Consider the following 21,893-nt stretch of genomic DNA (forward strand, 5'->3'; position numbering starts at 1 on the left):
ATGTTATAGCTGGGTTACCACAAGCATCTTTAAATTTACACTCAAAATATTTTTTCTTCGCGTTTCTCAGAAGTTTATTAAGAGCATTTCTATAATTTTTATAAATTCTAGTGCAAACTGGATCATTTTCATTCCTTATGTGAATCCCTATATAACTGGTCTTTCTTAGTTATGCACCGCAGAAGACTAGGTGACAACCACGGCTTTTTGGGTATCTTTTTCCTTGACCTTGTCCGATTAATTATACAAGTTTTACTCAAAATAGAGATCAATGTACCATAAAATCTATGAAAACTTATATTTATATCTTCTAGATTTTCAACTACATTATTCCAATCAACATTAGAAATCTCTTGTTTAAACTTTTCTATGTTACTTTGGTTGAGAACAGGTAACATACTCATTTTCAGTCTAGGGCTTTGCTGCCTCGGGAAACAAACTTTAAAACTTGCCGAAATCCCGAAATGGTCAGAAACATCAGTAACAATAACCCCTGGATCTGAAAAGTTAGAATTAGAAAAGATATTATCAAGTAGCTTTGCCGTTAAAGTGGTAACACGCGTACAAATATTAATAGTGGGAAATAAACTTATTCGAATTCATATCGTTAAGGTCAATATTAAAGTCCCCAAGCATGAAGAATTGGTGTGAACCAGTAGGTAGTTTATCCAACTGTTCCTCCAAAATATCCATAAAGGCGGGTATAGATCCAGATGGTGGTCTATATAGTACAACACCATAAACATCTTTTGGCTTAAGCCTGAGCTGAAGGATAAGTGGCTCAAATAACATCTCGTGATACAGCACTAGATCACTTCTTACCAAAACCTCGATATCGCTCCGTATATAAGCTCCAATTCCTCCATGTTGTCGAAATTGACGATTCCTATGAGTATACCTTATGATTCTACCTAAAGTGTATACCCTGGAATATCCAAGAGAGCAGAGTTATGCTCATTTAACCATGTTTTTGTAAGACCAATAACCTTAAAAATGGAAAGTTCATATATCTCACTTAAAAAATTAAAAGATGAATTCAAACCCTGGCAGTTAGGTGGAAAATTGTGAGATCTTCAGAATCACCACCACTATACCCGGACCTCAAACCATATTTAAATAGGTACTTTGAATAACAAGAAACATATTGACCAGCAACCCCAATATCATAATTCCGGTGAAGCTCCTCCATAAACATACTACCAAAATCCGCAAATGAAGCTTCCGAATTTTTGAGACGGCTATTGCCCCTGGTGCCACGATCACCATCAACCATATTCGTACTGTTTTACAACAAAGTAATATGGCCTCATCTCCACAACAAAACAAAAACAAAAAAGAACAAAAAACAACTAAACAAAAACAAAATAGAATATAACAAACAACAAAAGAATGACACTTCTCATCTCGAAAAAAAAAAAAAAACAAAAAAGAAAGAGGCCGCATTTGGTTTGCCCGTAACGAATCCATATACAAGTCACCAAATACAACGGCTACTAATTTCCATAATCACACAACCATAATTATCGCGACCAAATAGGAAGTTTTATTTTTTATTTATTTTTATTATTTTCTTTTTTAAATTGATTTTTTCAATAACAAATAAACAGTCACTAATGTTAACAGCAGCAAACAAAATATAAGAATCCAACAAACTCTTAGCATTGTACCAAGGCACTTTAATAACACGGTTGTCCTTTTTAACAGAGATGCTGGGTGGTAGGGTAGGAGGTGCCCAGCATTCCACACCTTTATCGACCAAACGCTTACGTAACCCAAGTAATTCTTTACGCAAAACCCGTACACGCGGTGTGACATCATCACTAATAAAAACAGACTTATAAACACCGAACTCTTTCTCTTTTAATTTTTCGCATTGCTGAGAATCAAGAAACGCGCCTGGACGCTGTCCACCCTAATTTTAACAAAATTCTTGGAACAGTGAACCACAGTGAATGTTGGCAACTTGTCACTGGGAGTGACAAACCATCTACAACCACCTCGGAAACCCGAGATGCAGCCTCATTCAACGGGATATCATTAAGGCCCCAAAACAGCGAATTGTGCAACTTGTCCCGATTTTCATCAACAAGAGACTGGGACACAACCACATTCATTTCCTCATTGCATTTCTTAATAAGCTGTGACTGGGGTTTTACTTGGCAGAGCTAGAAGTTCCGATTTCACTGTTGCAATTTCATTGTCCGTTGCACTACTTTTATTTTCCAGCACTATAATACGACTGTTAATTGTACCCAAATCATTCTGAATTTCAAGTACAATCTGATTTAGGGTTTCCATGTTAACATTAATAGATTGGACCATTTCCAAAATTTTAATGATATTCTCTGCATTCGTTTTCTGGCAGTCCGCATTGACACTCGCATCCGAATTACTAGTAGAATTCATAACCGGATCCGATAACTCAGCTTCTGTCCGGTTGCATTTGGGTCTGGCATTCTTTCCCATTCTGACTTTATCAAAATAATATAAGTCACCTACTTTTGCAAAAACTTATTTTTTACCCACGCTAGTTTACAGCGTGCAGTTTGCATAAACCGTTAAAAGGGCACGACTAACAACCACATCTGGATTTCTCAGGAAATATCTCGAACGTAGAACTCACTCCTTTGTATCCAATATTATATTGTGACAATTAACTCAAGCAATTATCACGATATTATTCACATAAGTCTACAACATAGCATAGCAGCCGTTGTATCCGGGCAAAAGCAGTCAGACAAGTTTATCCATTGACTGCTAAATGTCGACATATCGAAAATAATATTATTTATTTTACAAATATGTCAGTGTGCACTTAACTTGTACCAATGAAGTATGTAAAGTGTCTGATTAGTCCATACACGGCATTCTGTTTTGCACATGCCCGTGATTACATTTGCATAAGAAGGGGGCTGTTACTCCACCCTCCCCCAAGAATTAATCAAAAGGACCCCCTTGTAAAATCGAAAAATATTAGCCTGAAAACACACATCCCCAAACTCTAGGGAAAACGATCTTCTCCCCTCCCAAATGTTGGGCCTGTGTGAAACTATCCAGGGGATTAGCTACTGCCTCAAGGCGTTCCAGATTGAGTGTGAATAGCGCTCAGCCATTTTTTAGTATTTATTTCCCCGGGGAGAAAAGGGAGAAAGAGGAGACCCATCAATGCTTACCTTGCAAAAAAAATTCCATTGTTCAGGAGGGGAGGGAGGCTATAATTCCCTTGAATTACGATCTTTGAAGATTCCATCAGTGTACTTTACGTTACGGTCCACCGCTATTTTGAGGGATTTTATACTCTTATTCAAATTCCATCTTTTCTCTTTGTCGACTCAATTTTACAAGTGGAGATGTTGGGAAGGGGGATTATACTGGGGAAATTGTCATCTTTGATGAAATTAAATAAAAAAAACATTTTTTTAAAATGAAACTAAGGAGCGACATTGAAACTTAAAACTAACAGAAATTACTCCGTATATGAAAGGGGCTTTTCCTCCTCAATGCCCCGCTCTTTACGCTAAAGTTTGACTCTTTCTCTTAACATTACTTTTTAAAATAGTAAAAAACTTTAGCGTAAAGAGGGGGACGTTGAGGAGGAAAAGCCCCTCTCATATACGGAGTAATTTCTGTTAGTTTTAAGTTTTAATGTCGCTCCTTAGTTTCATTTAAAAAAAACTTGTTTTTTTATTTAATTTCTAAATGTTTTTGAATTAATGCATGTTTTGTTCTTGGCTATCCGCACATAAATAATTAAAGTAAAATTTGCATATTAATTTTTTTTTGGCTAAATGGCTTTCTCATAGTTTTAATCGGAAGATTTTGAGAAAAAGGAGCGCGGGAGGAGGCCTAGTTGCCCTCCAATTTTTTGCTTACTTAAAAAGGCAACTAGAACTTTTAGTTTTTTACAAACCTTTCATTAGTAACAAATATACGTAACATACGAATTAACCTAAGTAACCAACTTCTTTATTTGTATGTTTTTATTGCCTAAATGAGGGGGTTCACCCCTCGTCGGTACCTCGCTCTTTACTCTAGACCTTAAATTTTGTCCCAATTCCTTAAGAATGACCCCTGAATCACAAAGGCCGAAGAATAAATACTTGAAATTACTAAAAATACTTTAGCGTAAAGAGCGAGGTATTACGAGGAGGTAAACCCCTCATATGCGTAATAATTTCTGTTCGTTTCATGTTTTAATGTTGCTCCTCACTTTCAGTAAAATAAAATTTTCATATTTATTTTGTCATTGTTTTTTTAAATTATACTAGAAAATCCTGCGCTCTCTTATTTGTAAGTCTCTTCCCCCATGAAAAAATCCTCCATGGAAAGATCCTCCCACGTAAACCACCTCAACTCTCCCCCCAAACCAAAAAATTCCCATGAAAACGTCTGTACACTTCCCAGTAACCATTACTATATGTAAACACAGGTATAAGTTTGTAACTTGCAGCCCCTCCCACGGGGACTGCGGGTGAGTAAGTCGCCCCCAAAGACATAGTTATTAGGTTTTTCGACTAAGGTGAATAATTGGCTATCTCAGAATTTTGATCCAGTGACTTTGGGGGAAAATGACTGTGGGAGGGGGCCTAGGTGCCCTCCAATTTTTTTGGTCATTCATAAAGGGCACTAGAACTTTCGGTTTCCGTTACAATGAGCCCTATTGCGACATTCTAGGACCACTGAGTCGATACGATCACCCCTGGGAAAAAAAAAACAAAAAACACGCATCCGTGATTTGTCTTCTGGCAAAAAATACGAAATTCCACATTTTTGTAGATAGGAGCTTGAAACTTCTACAAAAGGTTCTCTGATACGCTGAATCTGATGGTATGATTTTTGTTAAGATTGTATGACTTTTAGGGGTTGTTTCGCCCTATTTTCTAAAATGAGGCACATTTTCTCAGGCTCGTAGCTTTTGATGGGTAAGACTAATCTTCATGAAACTTATATATTTAAAATCAGCATTAAAATGCAATTCTTTTGGTGTAATTATTGGTATCAAAATTCTATTTTTTAGAGTTTCGGTTACTATTGAGCCGGGTCGCTCCTCACTACAGTTCGTTACCACGAACTGTTTGATTGTCTGTGGTATTTTTCTGTGGGAGGGTGAATTTTCTGCGGAAGAAATCCTCCATGGGGAACTTCCAGCGGGAGAAATTCCGCATGAGGGCATTTTTCGCGGGAAAAATTTCCATTGGGGAGGGGGAAACCTTCTACGGAGGGGGATATTTCTAGCATGATTTGAAAAATTATCAGAAGTTAAATAATTAACAAGTAAGCTAAGGAGAACTGTCCAGGTAGAATTGTCAACAGAAATTGTTCGGTGGGATATTAGCGACGAGGGAATGTTCCGGAGGGTATTTCACGCAGGAAGAACTTTCCATGGAAGAATTCTTCATGGGTGGGCCAATTTCTAATGGAGGAGGGAGGTGGACTTCCCAGCCTTATTTGATGAACAATCAAAGATTAAATAAAAAGTTAAGCTTTTCAACTGAAAGTAAGGAGCAGCATAAACACTTAAAACGAACAAGAATTTATTCGATATATGAGGGGGATACCCCTCTTCAGTACCTTTCTCTTTACGCTAGAGTTTGACTTTGTCTCAATTCTTTGAGAATGACGCTTGAAAGACACGGGCTGTTTATTTAGAATAATAAACATTTTTAAAGTACCAAAAAAAACTTTTGCGTGAAGAGCGAAGGATTGAGGAGGGTGCAGCACCCTCATATGCAAATCATTTCTTTTCTTTTAAGTTTTAATGCAGCTCTCTAGTTTCAATTGAAATAAACTTGTTTTTTATTATTTAATCCACAATAAGAAACTATTTATTATAATGATACCATTAAATCGTTTTCAAACAGTTCGTGGTAACGAACTGTAGTAAGGAGCGACCCGGCTCAATAGTAAACGAAACTCTAAAAAACGGGATTTTGATGCTAAAAGATACATAAAAAGAATCGAATTTTTATGCTGATTCTAGATATATAAGTTTCATCAAATTTAATCTTTGTCATCAAAAGTTACGAGCCTGAGAAAATTTGCATTATTTTGGAAAATAGGGGGAAACACCCCCTAAAAGTCATAGAATCTTAACAAAAATCACACCATCGTGTTCAGCGTATAAGAGAACCCTATAGCATAGATTTCAAGCTCCTATCTACAAAAATGTGGAATTTCGTATTTTTGCCAGAAGACAGATCACGGGTGCGTGTTTATTTGTTTGTTATTTTTTGTTTTTTTTCCCAGGGGTCATCGTATCGACTAAGTGGTCCTAGAATCTCGCAAGAGGGCTCATTCTAACGGAAATGAAAAGTTCTAGTGCCCTTTTTCAGTGACCAAAAAAATTGGAGGGCACCTAGGCCCCCTCCCACGCTCATTTTTTCCCAAAGTCAACGGATCCAAATTTTGAGATAGCCAATTTGTTCCGCATAGTCGAAAACCATATTAAATATGTCTTTGGAATGACTCACTCCCCCACAGTCCTTGGGGGAGGGGCTGCAAGTTACAAACTTTGTCCAGTGTTTACATACAGTAATGGTTATTGGGAAGTGTACAGATGTTTTCAGGGGGATTTTTTTGGTTTGGGGTGGGGCGGAGGGGAGGAGGCTATGTGGGAGGATCTTTTATTGGAGGAACATGTCATGGGGGAAGAGAAATTCAATGAAAAGGGCGCGGGATTTTCTAGCATTACTATAAAAAAAAACAATGAAAATATAAACACGAAAAAGTTTTTCAACTGAAAGTAAAGAGTAGCATTAAAACTTAAAACTAACAGAGATTATTACGCATATGAGGGGTTCTAAAAATACTTTAGCATAAAGAGCGAGGTATTTAGGAGGAGATAAATACCTTGCTCTTTATGCTAAGTGTTTTTAGCAATTTCAACTACTTATTCCACGGCCTTTCTGATTCAGGGGTCATTCTTAAAGAATTGGGACAAAACTTAAGATTTAGTGTAAAAGGCGAGGTATTAGCGAGGGTACAAACCCCCTCGTATACATAATAAAAATATAAGATTATGAAAGTTTGTTACGTAAGTTAATTTTTAAGTTACGTATATTTTTTACTAATAAAAACGAGGGGACAAACCCCCTCATATACATAATAAAAAATATAAGAGCATAAAAGTTTGTTACGCAAGTTAATTCTTAAGTTACGTATATTTTTTACTAATAAAAACTTTCGTTAAAAATTAAAAGTTCTAGTTGCCTTTTTAAGTAACCGAAAAATTTGAGGGCAACCTCCTTCCCCACCCCTTATTTCTCAAAATCGTCTGATCAAAACTAAGAGAAAGCCGTTTAGCCAAAAAAATTAATATGCAAATTTCATTTTACTAATTAATGTGCGGAGAGCCAAAATCAAAAATGCATTAATTCAAAAACGTTCAGAAATTAAATAAAAAAAACTAGTTTTTTAAACTGAAAGTAAGGAGCGATATTAAAACTTAAAACGGACAGAAATTACTCCGTATATGAAATGGGTTGTCCCCTCCGCAATCCCTTGCTCTTTACGCTAAAGTTTGATTCTTTGTCACAATTCTACTTTTTAAAACAATTAAAAACTTTGGCGTAAAGAGCAAGGGATTGCGGAGGGGACAACCCATTTCATATACGGAGTAATTTCTGTCCGTTTTAAGTTTTAATATCGCTCCTTACTTTCAGTTTAAAAAACTAGTTCTTTTTATTTAATATTGAGAATGGCGCAATGCAATGTATCCCGAAAAACCCTTTCCTGTTTGAGAATTTTTGTTAAAATGTAATTGGGTTTTATGATCTATTTCGTATACAAGCCTGATGTATAAGAATAACTCTCCAGGTTTTGCATATGTGTCTTTTTTTATCCTTTGGTCAAAAATAAAATTCTTTGACGCATAAATTGAAACAGGTGTATAAAATAGATAGCTCCCTAACACAAGTCGCTTTGATAAATGGCTGAATGTATTATAAACGAAAATAATTTCTTACAAAAAATATAACAAAACTTGTTGGTTCCGGTGAATAGTTAACATGAGAACTATTTACAGCTAACAACGTAAAAGGGATTTTACAATGTGCAGCACGCTAACTGGGCATCATTCAAAGCTGTGTCATCTACAAAAATTCCCCTGTCAGGCTCAACTCTAGTCAAGATAGCGCAAACTCCAGAACCAATTGGACATGTATCACTGAAAGTTGTATATGTGCCATGTGTGTTACCAATTCCTTCAATCATGGTGATTCCGCTAGTGCCGTCAAACGTTCTACACAGTGCTTGCATGTTGTTAATGGCAGTTTCATCTCCTATAAGACTTTCTTCTTGATTTTTAAGTGCAAAGCCAACGATATATGAGCGGTTATTTCCTATGATTGGACAATTGTAGGGCCCTCGCCAGTCACCCCATGGGCCTTCTTTTGAGCATGGACGGTTCGCAAGTAGACCAGAGTCAGCATATACACACTCCAAGCAAATTGAATTCACTGATGTTTCATCTGCAACATGCTGAGGTTCAACCTGCAAATATGAAGCTATAATCACTGGATTACTGAAAAAGGATTGAATATTAGAAAAAGGGAAGGATAGAAATAAAACATCTAATCTTTTTTGTACTTTGGTAGTTAGCTAACCAAACTTTTCGTGGTAGCGAAAATTTAAGAATAAAGCTACTTATACCAATAGCAACCAAAACTGTAAAAAACAGTATTTTGATCCATAAAACTAATTTGCCTTTTATTGGTGATTCCAAATATAGAAGAACCTTTAAGTTAAAAACTATCTGTCATTCGTAATTGGTGTAAGGACCTTCACATAATTCTAGAAAATGGGTACAGCCTCTTCCGAAAGGAGGAGTGTGCGATTTCACAGGCCGTAGATTACTGTCGCGCGTTGGTGTATTCATTTCTAAACATCATATACAGTTCATACAAAATGACCGGTTATAATAACGAACATGTATGAAATACTACTAATGGCTAAACATTATCATATATCTAAACTGCAAATATTATGGGGTAGGTCCGTGGATCTTGCTGATAGCTCCCCTAATATTCTAAAAAGTAATTTCAGCATAATATGAAAAATCTCATTCATATTTTTACCTACAGAAAGCCAGAAAAAGTTTGGGGCGTCACCCCAGAAGCAATGTTTTTTTCCAACGGGTCCCATACCCCTTGAAAAATTCATATTGTGGGCTATATAGTAAATTTTTGTTTCAGAACTTCCCCCATCAAGAAGAAGAGAAAAAATAAGCCTAAACAGCGTTTAGAAATGGTTCCCATTGTTATTATCGTAAATAATGGGGCTCCAAGGCTTCTCACCTGCAAAACCTCTCTCTATTTATCATTCTCAATTTCTCATTATAAATTTACTATCATTTTTGTATTCAGCATGAAGTTCCATCAAGAAATCGTAATAATCAGTGAAATTTGATTTTATTTTTAAAATATAAAATTCAAAACAAAGAACCATTATTGAAACAGTAAAGGTGACCTTTTCCATATCTAATTTAAATTCAGCTTTCTTTAAATACAGACTATGTAAAGGCAGATAGGTGTCGCTTAAAAATAAAAATGATAAAAGTAAAATGACTTAGCTTAATTGGGAGATTCAAGGTTGATCGTATCCATTTCAGCAAACGTTGACGACGGATAATGTTTGATCAGTTTTTTATTTATTTTTTGTTTGCTGGGTAATCTAAGCAGGGAATAATATAGTCTTTACTTTATAAGGCTAGGGAAAACTTTCACAAGCTTGAAACCAGGACATGGCTACTCAATTTGAACTGGTGCCGTAGCTGTCACAAGACTTCACTCTTAAAGTGGCGTCAAGCATAAGAAGTGAGTAATGAAATGATTACAATAAAATTATATTTAATTATAGAGAAATTATAATTACAAAGAAATTAATTTTAAAAAAATGAATAAATAAACATTATTTATTGCACTATTACAAAGACATGAATCTAGCGTTGCCTCTAGTAAAGAGCCACAAGCCTTCAATGTGTTTTTCCCGTGCCACTTCACATAGAAGAAGCGGTCTTATATATTTGTGAAAAAGCTAATTCGATTGGATATTGAAAGTTCTAGTGGCTTTTCTAAGAGTCACGAGTGATTGAAGGGCATCCAGTCTCCCTCCTTACCCTTCCTTTCTAACCGGCCCCCCGTACCCTCCAAAGGCATTTGACCAAAATTTGAGAGAGCCATTTTGTTCAAAATAGTCAAAAGGTAAAAAATATGCCTTCGGGGATGACGTGACCCCAATATGCTCTGGGTAAAGGGCAGTAAATAACACAAATTTGGAGGGCCCAATCTGTTTGGAACTGAAAGTTTTAGCGCTCTTTTAACGAGTCAAAAGTGATCGGAGGGCAACTAGTCCCCCTTTCCTTGCCATTCTTTCCCAACTGCCTCAGCAGTCTCCAAAGTCAATTGAAACAAATTTTGAGGAAGCCATTTTGTTCGAAATGCTCAAAAAGTTAAGAAATGTGGCTTCCGTGATGACATGACCCCAACATACCCTGGGGCATGGGTCGTAAATATGGCAAATCGGCAACTGTTTGAGCATATGTTTCATAATAAAAAAGAGGGATTGTGCAATGCATTAGGAACAGATAAGAGCATTAAGTTGGAACTTTCAGGGAATCTCAGAAAGCTCTGAGATTTAACGAGGTCTGCAAATCTCAATATACCATTGCAAAATAAAAATAAAAAAACTACCAATACTTCATTATCACTCGGAGCTATGGGGAAAGGAGACAATAAAGACTTTGAAGACAGTTCAATTAAGCTGCTACGAACGGATTGATCTATTTTAGTTTCTTATTTATCTATAATTATTATATCTATATATTGTATCTATATATCTATAATTGATCTATATATAATTATAAAATTGATCTATTATTTTAGTTTCTTGCCATCCATTGCAATTTAGGCACTCCAAAAGAATATGTAGGCATCCCTGGCAATAGGATAGGACCACAATTTTTATTTTTGCTGCAGCAAAAGCGACAGAAGCTTATGCGACGTTACTTCAGGATGCCGTAAAAAAACAGTCTAGAAGACAAAATCAACATTTTGAAATAAAATAAGTGTAAATATTATTTCTAAAACATACAATTTGTAATTTAAAAAGTTTCTAAAACAATTTATTTGCAATTTCAAGCTTTCGTTTAACTGGAAAGCTTTTAGCATTATAATGGTCATATATTTTTTTTTTCGTTTCATCGTAGCAATCTTGGATAATTTGATTATTTTTCTGGGGCACTGGGACAAGAACCTTGAGTATTGAAATACCCTGGATGTTCCGGGACTAAAAGTAACTGTAATTGTACCTCCGAAGCAAAAGCTAAAGAGAGATGGTTTATAGATCCTTATAGAGATGGTCTATACATCTAGATGGCCTAGAGTCTTGTTTTTAGTAAGGCAAGCACTGAATACTCACTATTTAATTTTTTTATGCTTAACTAGTCGTAGAAAAATGTTCAGGGGGTAACTTTCTACTTGCAAAAAAAGAAGCAAAATAATAATGAAAAAGCTGACCTTCATCCTGAATCCATTTGCATAGCTTCCCTGCGGGCAACTGTCCCAAAGGCCCCAATCTCCCCATGGGCCAGCATTTGAAACGCTTATGATCTGGATAACGTTCGCCCGGCTTGCTTTCAGACTTTCTATTGTTGGCGGAGCCTCATGCAACGCTGGCACTTTTGCCAATTCAGTTGCTGGCAAAACAAAGAGAAAAAAGAGGAGTGCTTCCATTGTTTATCTTCAGTATTCTTAGTTGTACATCTTTATATACAAGGAAGAGTAGAGATAAGATTTATTTGTTTGATATTTTCTAGATTAATTTTTAGTTGTTTATATTACATTCGGTTGCTCAAGCTTGACTCATCTTAATCAAACAGAATCTTATCAAAAAGACCTTCACAAGCATTGTATTTGAAGAAGCTATGTCATAAGAATAATCAGACACATCATAACGTTTATAGCAATAGCTACAACCTGGTAAAGAGCTAACGACATCCATCTAAAAGTTTAAAAATTTACTTAAACGTTTAAAAAGTTTAAAAGTTTACTTACTAGAAGTTTAAAAACTATGCAGTGATAAAAGAATTCCATTTAGAACTGATCCAGGAGGGGTAACTATTATTTAATTGGGGTAACTTATTAGGGGTAACTATAGCAATTGCAAAAACCAATATGTGTGAATTTCAATAAAGAGTTTAATATCCTTCAAAGCGGCATTTGACCGCAACATAAAGTGCACTATTGAAATCATCCTGATAAAAAATCTGATTTAACAGAATTATAGCCACCCCCCCCCCTGAACAACATGGAATTTTTTTGCAAGGGAAGCATTGATGTGTTTTCTTTTTTCCCCTTCCCCCAGGTGAATCGTACCGAGCCAGTTGTTGTAGAATGTTGGTAAATTTCTAACTGGAAAGAAAATTACCATATCAAGAGCCCTCATAAAATAACAAAACATATCCTTGCATATTAAGGTAGCGTTTTCTGCCATTTTTTGCTACCAAACATCGATGTTAGACAACGAAGGTAAGAATACAAAAAGAGAGAAAACAAAAGATAACCGATCGGCTTTCCCTGGTCTAAAACCCTAAATAAAAGGTTTGAATTTATAATAAAAAATAAAAATATAAAATATAAAATAAAAATATAAGAAAATAAATAAAAAATATAAAAAAAAATATATAAACAATAAAAAAATAAAAATAAAAAACAAATAATAAAAGGTTGTGAGTTCCCCACCTTGAAAACCCACTGCAGAGTTACATTTTCTGCCACAAAACGTAAATTTTTGCCCAAAGAGAGTGCAAATACTAGAGAGTGTGAATTTTAAAATAATAGATTAATTTTTCATCATCCGCAACCCCCAACAGAAGGTTGTGTGACAGACCAAGGAAAAGAGACGTTTTCTGCCATTTTATGTCACAAAACCTCAGTTTATACCCAACAACAGTTCATGATACGAATTAGGTTCGTATCTTGGAAACTGACCCGACTGGGTAACGCACCAGTGAAACAACTGATGCAGTTTTTTGGATATGAATTCTCCTCATCCGTCGGCAATGTCTCACTACTTTTGGTCGTTTGGTAACTACAAATGGTTTGACATTCCTTGTGCTCCAACTTTTCCAGACATTGCCACTGTTGAAGAGAGTAGACCACAAGGCTGTTTTTTTTAAATTGATGGTGAAATACCTTTGGAATTTCATGACTCGGGAAAAGACTTTGTTTTTCTGTGCATTAACACACCGGTAACTAAGGCTTTTTGAGTCCACATAATATTTCTTTGGTAGAGGATGGGGGTATTCACTTGACACCTTCAAAACAAAAAGTTATTGCCGACTTTGGTCCTAAGCGGAATCACAATGAGAATGTCGAAAAGTCTGCAAGGGGATCCTACGCAGTATGTTAAAGATAATTTTGATATGAGTGTTCTTAGAAACTGTGGGGAAAATAGTTTTGCTGCAAGAGCGAAAGTCATGGTGATTCGTAATTTAAAATTTAAAAAATAAACAGATTAGAGAAAAATGCCATTTCATACATATCGGACAAAGTCTATGTATTTGAGGATGGTACTATACATAGGCACTACCTCATTTTAAATTGAGATGAGTGTGCACAATATTAACAGTGTCTCGGTCTGGAGAAAGTCCTTTAATTTCAATGGACAGAAGGTGGGAGGGATTTTCTTAGCAATATGTTCCGTGTTTACTTAAGGCAGAGCTATTGAAGATGTTATATTGCCAACATATTCTTACATATTTTTAACATAAAAATTGTTGTTTAAATTACTTGCATCCCCGCAACCACGGCTGGCCTTTTTCTAAGTGTTTTTTTAACTGTTATACTTTTTTGTAAAGTCTTGATTTAGAAAAAAATGTTGTGTAACTATTATAAAATAAAAGAAAACATATATTATTCTAGTTTTTTGTGTTCTTTAACATAATAGAACGAGGAGGATTAATAGGTAAATTATTATTTATTCATTAGACAACCATATTTTACAGTTAGTGGTATTACAGCTGTTGAAGACGTTGACGACAACAATATGTGTCAATTTAAACACAATTCTGATCGTTTTTTTTTGTGGTGCATCAATGTCGGGAAAACGACACTTTTAACAGAAATAATTCCAAACCTTAAACAATTTTTTTTGGAAAAACTAAGAGTGTCTACTATTGCTTAAGACTCTGGCAAGAGTCCTATGATAAAATGAAGTCTATTACACAAGACACAAAATTCATGCTCGGACTTGACGTGTTCAGCATTATTGAATCAAAATCTGGGTTGATTATTGACAATTTTGCTGGATTCATTGAACAATGGCCTCAGGAGATGTTACAATTGCTTACTGTCCGCTCGTACCATGGGAAGATTTTCGTAATACCTGTCCTTCATAATCTCTTTCATCAGAGCAGATGTATGAGAACAATGGCTTTGAATTGTGCCAGATATATCATATGCAAAGTTGTTCGTGACTCAAGTTCTCTAGTAACTCTCAGCAAATAAATACATCCCGATGCTCCGAAATTTCTACTTTCAGGCAACAAATAAACCCTATGGTTACATTCTCTTTGATCTCAATCAGAATACACTCGATGCTTTGCATGTAGTCACAGATATTTTTGGACAATGAAGTTACCCTATATCTTCTAGTGAAGAGTAAAAAAAGGTCATTAGTTGCCATCTTTAGACAGAAGAAACTAGATGAAAATATTTTTTTTCCTTTCTAAGCAGTTCAAAACTGGCACTTAAGAAATCCATATTCAAACATGGTATTGACAAAGAATCCATTAATCTCATATCTGAAGTTTGTTGAAATTTAACTGAGGGCACTATTCAGTTGCCAGAAGTAGTTATGCAATAAACAAAGCAACATCGTTTTATTGTACGTGCTCTGGCAAGAAGCACCAACAAAGGAAAAGATTCAAAATTCAAATGAAAACGTCTTCTCCAAGTGGGTGGTAGATTTTTTTTACACTTTTACTGCCTATAATTGCAGAACTTGTAAACTGTTTTCTCTAGAAAGAATGGCTAAGCCAAACAAATTAACGCCCATAGAACTAGCCCTTCCGCCAATAGAACACCTTGAGGACAATCTAAGTAAATTGATTGATCATGAGAATATTGCCGATAAAAACAACTTTTGCTTCAAGATACCCTTTGACGAGTGGACAGGCATATACTCTGTCAATTAAAACTGGTCAATGTAAGTGTCATTGACAAAAAAGAAACTCCACAAGGCTCTGGAGCAACACGACCCAAGAAAGGAAGATTCAACATTTTCCAATGTTTTGTCAAGTGTTGGAGACTTACTGCCACACTCATATCGTGAGGAAAGTAAAACACTCTTGACATATCTCATGGAAAGTGAACACATTCAAGTTGATAGGAAAGGCAATCGAATTATAATTCAGGTGAATTTTATAATCTACTTGATTTAATATATGATATGGTTACAAACCGGAAAGCACTTTTTTCATTTGGCAATCATCTATGCGACTTTTTAATTACTTTAAACTTCCCGAAAAGTCTTCTTACCAATAAGCAAATTTAAAAGTATTTAATGGAGCATAGTAGTAGTAGTCTAACATTAGCAGAAAAAGAAGATTTTTAAATCAATCTTGGAAAAGACTAGCACTTCTACCGCTACTAGTAGTAGAAATAATGATTTGATGACACCAGCGGTGGTTAGATAAGAGCGAAGATGTCTTGATATTGACTCATCACTATCAGACATTACTCTACGTGTTTTCTTTCAAAATAGATGAAGTTTTGAAACAGGTTTTCTGAAAATATACTTTCTTACTAGAATAAAAATACATTTAAAATGCAACCTTATACTGGAATTGGTTGCTACGGCCGGTTGCTTGGGCCTCATGGATATATTTAAATTACATTCCATCTGCAGTATGCAAATTATGTATTCCTTGTAGTATAGGTAATCTTGTTCCTAGGGAAGGTTCATGACCGAATCTGGTTGCTAGTATGGGCAGTTGTGGAAGTATGTAACCTAAGTTCAAAAGGCGAGAGGGGTTGTTTCGTTTGGAGTGTTGCCCCCCACTACTAAGATTGCATAGGGTTAAAGAACTTCTACTAAAAACCGACCTTGCTTAAGTTTTTAATGAGAATTGTTTGTGTACTAATCTTTAGTTATATCAAGGTCACTGAAGGACTGTTTAGAAACCTATAAATCAGTCTTTGTTTTGTGGAGGCTGCATCCTATTTTCCGAACCGTCGATATTTTTCTTTTCAGTAAAGTGCTAGCTTTTAAATTTATACAGGCATTGGAAAACGTCTCGACTCAGTTCACGTGATGAAGTTTCGTAAATTTATCGGCAAAACGTGATCGGCAAAGCAATAATTTGGATTGGGCATAAAGTTCAACTTCATTCTTTACTTCCGTAAGAATTTTTTTTTTTAATTAATTTCAGTATAGACTGAGCAGTATCCCTTTTTAGCAAGCATAATTTCTACGAGTACAAGCCTTGAGTTTGATAACAACTTTTTTGAAACAATTTTGAAGCAATATTTTGAAATCAATTTAAAGTAATTGTACGAATTGTTGAAAACGGACTCAGCAAGGACGACATATTCAATTTACAAAGTATTAGGTTGTTCCAAAGGTGTTGCCAAATTTATGAATAGTCTTCAAACTGTAATATCTCATTGATTGCTTACTCAATTTATCAGGAGTAAGTGTCATGATTCACTACAATTTTGCCAATGTAACTCAAGTCGATTAATTCTGTCTGGCATAAAAATTGCGAAATCTGGATTCGATGAAGTCGACAAAGGCATTTTTTCGTCTCATCCAGATTGACGAAAGAAGTGCTTGAAAAGGAGTTAGTCGATTGGCGAGAAGTATAGGGAGTGTAATGAGTAAGGAAGAACATCGAAAAGTGGATCCTCTAGCACAACAGGAGACAGTCAGGACAGTGATTGGACACTGACGAGTCACCCAAGCGCTTCCCAAAGGCAAAAGCCCGCTAAAAAAGATCATGATTACTGTGTGGTAGTCAGCGGCTGGTGTAATTTACTGCAACTTTTGTAACCAGACCAAACGATCACAGCAGGGCCTTGTTGTAAGAAAGTCGATGAAATGTACCGAAAATTGCGTCAGAAGCAGCCTGCTTCTGACAACAAAACAGGTCCGATCCTGCTGTAAGATAACGTTTGTCTACACATTTGACAAATTACCGTCTGAATATTAAAAAAATAAGACGTTGAAGTGCTGCCTTACCTGCTATACTTCCCAGAACTCTCACCAACTGACTGCTATCTTTCCAAGCACTTTGATAACTTTCTTATTGGTAAAAACTTCGTCAATCTGGACGAGGAGGAAAAGGCCCTCGTCGACTTTACAAAATCCCGAGCACTCCATCTTTGGTGCCGACGGAATTAATTGAACTGTATTAAGTTGGCAAACGTGCTATGAACCAAATGCCACTTATTTTGATTAAATCAAATAAGTAATCAGTAAGATGTTACTGTTTGAAGAAGACTCATGAAATTGGAAAAAGATTTTGAATTCTACAAGATAATCAGCTAAGTCTTGTGAGTTGATCTGTAATCTGACAGAAGTAATCAATTATTCAGTGTAGTATATTTATTCTGTAGTCCATTTAATCCCAGAGAAAGTTTCTGCTTGCGTTGGAAAATATCAGCATCATGCATATTTGCTTTTTCCCGCAGGAATACTAGTAAAAAATCGGATGTAATCCCCAAAATCGCTTTTGTTTTCGCAAAGCGCAGCATGAGGAATAGGTTACAGATATTGCAAGATTATTTCTTCCCATTTTATGCCCTGAGCCTGATACCAATAGTTTGAAATCAAACATATTGCCAAAAAATGGCAGAATGCTATGCATACTCAATCTGAAATTCCTTGAGGTATGAGCTAATTCCCTGCATAGGTTCAAACAGGCCCAACATTTGGGAGGGGGTAGAGCAATTTCCCTACAGTTTGAAGACGTGCGTTTTCAAGCTACTATTTTTCAATTTTTTCAGGGGATCTTATTGACTGATCTAGAGGAGGGTGGAGTGACCGCCCCCTTCTTATGCAAATGACCCTGGTCATGGGCCAAACAGAATCTCGTGAATGGACTAATCAGACACTTTGCATACTTTATTAGGTTCAAGTTAAGTGCACCGTGACATATTTGTAACATAAATTATTTAATATATTATAAATATATTATTTCCTCTATGACTTTATTCTTTTTGGAGTAGGAGCGGTGCAAGATCAAGGGATATCCTATGACTCTTATGGATCATTTCCTCTTGTACATAAAATTGCGTATTTCCCTCTTCCCTCCTCATGTGTTTCCCCTGTTCCCCTTATTAAATGTAGGTCCTACTCTCTACTTTATTTAAGAGGGCTCAAACAACCCTATGGTCTCTCTCTAAGGCTCAAGGATTGACAGGAGCCTGTCTAGAAGCATTGATGTAGGTTACCGAGGGAAGAAAAATGATTTGTTTTAAGAAAATCATGGACAAGGTGCCTAAAATTTTTTGTTTTTTTTTCCACAAAAAGTATGTAAAACTTTCTCCTGCTCATTTTTAGACTTTCCCCTCCCTCAGCACAGAATTTAAATGACAGATATATTCTCCTCCTCTAGTGTAGGGGATTACAGTGGTGTGCCTTCAATTGCAGTAACTCACTAAGCTAGCCAAATTTAGGAGCGACATTAATGGGAATCGTCCTGAGTGCTGAAGGGACAAAAGCCCTCTCTGTTTTATTAAGGAGACGATACTCTGCCTTAGGAAACTAATTTTTGCTTAGAAAAGTAAATACATCAGATGAGCTACTTTTTTCGATGTATTGCTGAAAAAAGTGGATTTTGATTTAAGAGTTGAGTTTGAGGTAGCTCTCCTCCCACTCTCCTCGTTTATTAAAAACGATCTGGAATTAAATAAGAAAAAATTCAAATGACAGTAAAGAGGAACAGTAAAATCTTAAACAAGCAGAAATTATTTTGTATGTGAGGGAGGCTACCCCTGCCTCAATCCCCACTATTTACGTTAAAGTTTGACTTTTTGCACTAATTCCTTATGAAATACTGCTCAAAAACAAGGGCTGTTCAAACGAAATAAGAAGTATTTTTAACGCAAGATAAGAATGTAACATAAGGATCGAGGCCGAGAGGATGGGATACCCCTCCCTCTCATACACGCAATAGTTTAGGTTCATCTAAAGTTTTAATGTTGCTCTTTACTTTCATCTTGAAAAATAAACTCTTTCTTATTTAACCGTTATTAAGCTCAAGGCATGCAATGGAAAAAAATATAAAAAAAACAAACAGATCAAACAGTTCGTGGTAACGAACTGTAGTAAGGAGCGACCCGGCTCAATAGTAAACGAAGCTCTAAAAAACGGAATTTTGAAGTTAAAAGACACATCAATAGATCGGATTTACATGCTGATTTTAAATATATAAGTTTTATCAAATTTAGTCTTTGTCATCAAAAAGTTACGAGCCTGAGAAAATTTATCTTATTTTGGAAATAGGGAAACACCTTAGGAAACACCCCCTAAGAGTCATAGAATCTTAACGAAAATCACACCATCGCATTCAGAGTATCAGAGAACCCTATAGCAGAAATTTCAAGCTTCTATCTGCAAGAATGTGGAATTTCGTATTTTTTGCCAGAAGACAAATCACGGGTGCGTGTTTATTTGTTGTTTTTTCCCCAGAGGTCATCGTATCGACCAAGTGGTCCTAGAATGTTGCAAGACGGCTCATTCTAACGGAGATGAAAAGTTCTAGTGCCCTTTTAAAGTGACCAAAAAAATTGGAGGGCACCTAGGCCCCCAAAAACGCTCAATTTTTTCCCAAATTCAACGGATCAAAAATTTTGAGATAGCCATTTTGTTCCACATAGTCGAAAACCATAAAAACTATGTCTTTGAGGATGACTTACTCCCCCACAGCTCCAGGGGGAGGGGCTGTAAGTTACAAACTTTGACCAGTGTTTACATACAGTAATGGTTATTGGGAAGTGTACAGACGTTTTCAGGTTTTTTTTCGGTTTGGGGTGGGGTTGAGGGAAGGAGGCTATGTGGGAGGATCTTTCCTTGGATGAATATGTCATGGGGGAAGAGAAATTCAATGAAAAGGGCGCGGGATTTTCTAGCATTACTATTAAAAAAACATTGAAAAATAAACATGAAACAGTTTTTTCAATTGAAAGTAAGGAGTAGTATTAAAACTTAAAAGAACAGAGATTATTACGCATATGAGGGGTTCTAAAACTACTTTAGCATAAAGAGCGAGGTATTTAGGAGGAGATAAATACTTCGCTCTCTATGCTAAAGTATTTTTAGTAATTTCAACTATTTATTCTACGGCCTTTCTGATTCAGGGGTCATTCTTAAAGAATTGGAACAAAACTTAAGATTTAGCGTAAAGAGCGAGGTATTAACGAGGGGACAAACCCCCTCATATACATAATAGAAATATAAGAATATAAAAGTTTGTTACGTAAGTTAATTCTTAAGTTACGCATATTTTTTACTAATAAAAACGTTCGTTAAAAATTAAAGGTTCTTGTTGCCTTTTTAAGTAACCGAAAAATTGGAGGGCAACTAGACCTCCTTCCCCGCCTCTTATTTCTAAAAATCGTCTGATCAAAACTAAGAGAAAGCCATTCAGCCAAATAAAGAATTAATATGCAAATTTCACTTTAATAGTTTATGTACGGAGAGCCAAAATCAAACATGCATTAATTCAAAAACGTTCAGAAATTAAATAAAAAAACTAGTTTTTTTAACTGAAAGTAAGGAGCGACATTATAACTTAAAACGAACAGAAATTACTCCGTATATGAAATGGGTTGTCCCCTCCGCAATCCCTCGCTCTTTACGCTAAAGTTTGACTCTTTGCCACAGTTCTACTTTTTAAAACAATTAAAAACTTTAGCATAAAGAGCGAGGGATTGCGGAGGGGACAACCCATTTCATATACGCAGTAATTTTTGTTCGTTTTAAGTTTTAATGTCGCTCCTTATTTTCAGTTAAAAAATTAGTTTTTTTTATTTAATTTGCTGAAAGGAACTACTGATTAGTCTGTACTGAACTGACGTATCTTGTTCATCTTATTACATAGCTTGCTCAGTGTATTAGCTTGATTTGAACTTAATATAATGAACCAGTTCAAATCGAATGTTTGTGAAGGTGATAGCGAACTATTTAATTTTCTTTTGCAACTCTTCACTTTTTTTGATAAGATTATGTTTGATTAAGATGAATCAGCTTGAGCAACATAATGAAATATTCACAGATAAAAAAACATTCTGGAAAACATCAAACAAAACAATCTTATCTCTTTTTCCTTTTCAATGAAGGTGTAAAACTAAGAATTTCGAGGTTATAAAAGGATCCACAAAATATTTACACGCACATGTTCTATGTACAGGGGCGTAAATTGGGTAGGGGCAGGGGTATTTACTTCCTCAAGATTTTTCCCTCCTCATAGGCTTTACGCTGAAGGCTTTACCTCATAGTCTTTACCTTGCTCTTTACGCTGAAGTTTGAATTCAGTCCCGATTCCTTGGGAACGACTTCTAGAACCCTATGTTTGTTTAATTAGAACAATAAGAAGCTTTTTTAAAAGTACTAAGAACTTTAGCATAAAGAGCAAGGTGTTGTGGAAGAGTAACTCCCTTTATATACGTAATAGTTACTGTTCGTTTTAAGTTTTATAATTACTCCTTACTTTAAGTGGAAAATTTTTTTATTTATTTAATTAGTGATATAAGCAACCAAATTACAAAGGTATATTAAGAAATAGTATTCTAAGTGAGCTGCACAAATAGCAAATATTATTTTGTTGAAATAATATTTTGTTGAAATAATATTATTTTGTTGAAATAATATTATAATGTTGAAATAATATT

At 35.5% G+C, this 21,893-nt stretch overlaps 1 protein-coding gene across 1 annotated transcript; it reads right to left on the bottom strand.

The window, feature by feature from the left end:
- Positions 1-7,919: 7,919 nt before the first annotated feature.
- LOC136030889 (vitelline membrane outer layer protein 1 homolog) lies at positions 7,920-11,752 on the bottom strand. Its single transcript, XM_065709983.1, has 2 exons — positions 11,514-11,752; positions 7,920-8,490 (listed from the first exon to the last, which is right to left on the bottom strand). The coding sequence occupies exons 1-2, from the start codon at positions 11,727-11,729 to the stop codon at positions 8,044-8,046; spliced, it is 663 nt and encodes a 220-aa protein (XP_065566055.1). The 5' UTR covers positions 11,730-11,752; the 3' UTR covers positions 7,920-8,043.
- Positions 11,753-21,893: the final 10,141 nt, after the last annotated feature.

Source organism: Artemia franciscana, chromosome 9 (assembly GCF_032884065.1).
Source record: "Artemia franciscana chromosome 9, ASM3288406v1, whole genome shotgun sequence".
NCBI classification, from domain to species: Eukaryota; Metazoa; Arthropoda; class Branchiopoda; order Anostraca; family Artemiidae; genus Artemia; species Artemia franciscana.

Bases quoted from the DNA above. Each gene is read 5' to 3' on its own strand.
- LOC136030889 (XM_065709983.1), bottom strand. From the start codon at position 11,729: ATGGAAGCACTCCTCTTTTTTCTCTTTGTTTTGCCAGCAACTGAATTG. The intron at 8,491-11,513 runs GTCAGCTTTTTC...TCATATTTGCAG, and splicing joins CAAATGGATTCAGGATGAAG to GTTGAACCTCAGCATGTTGC.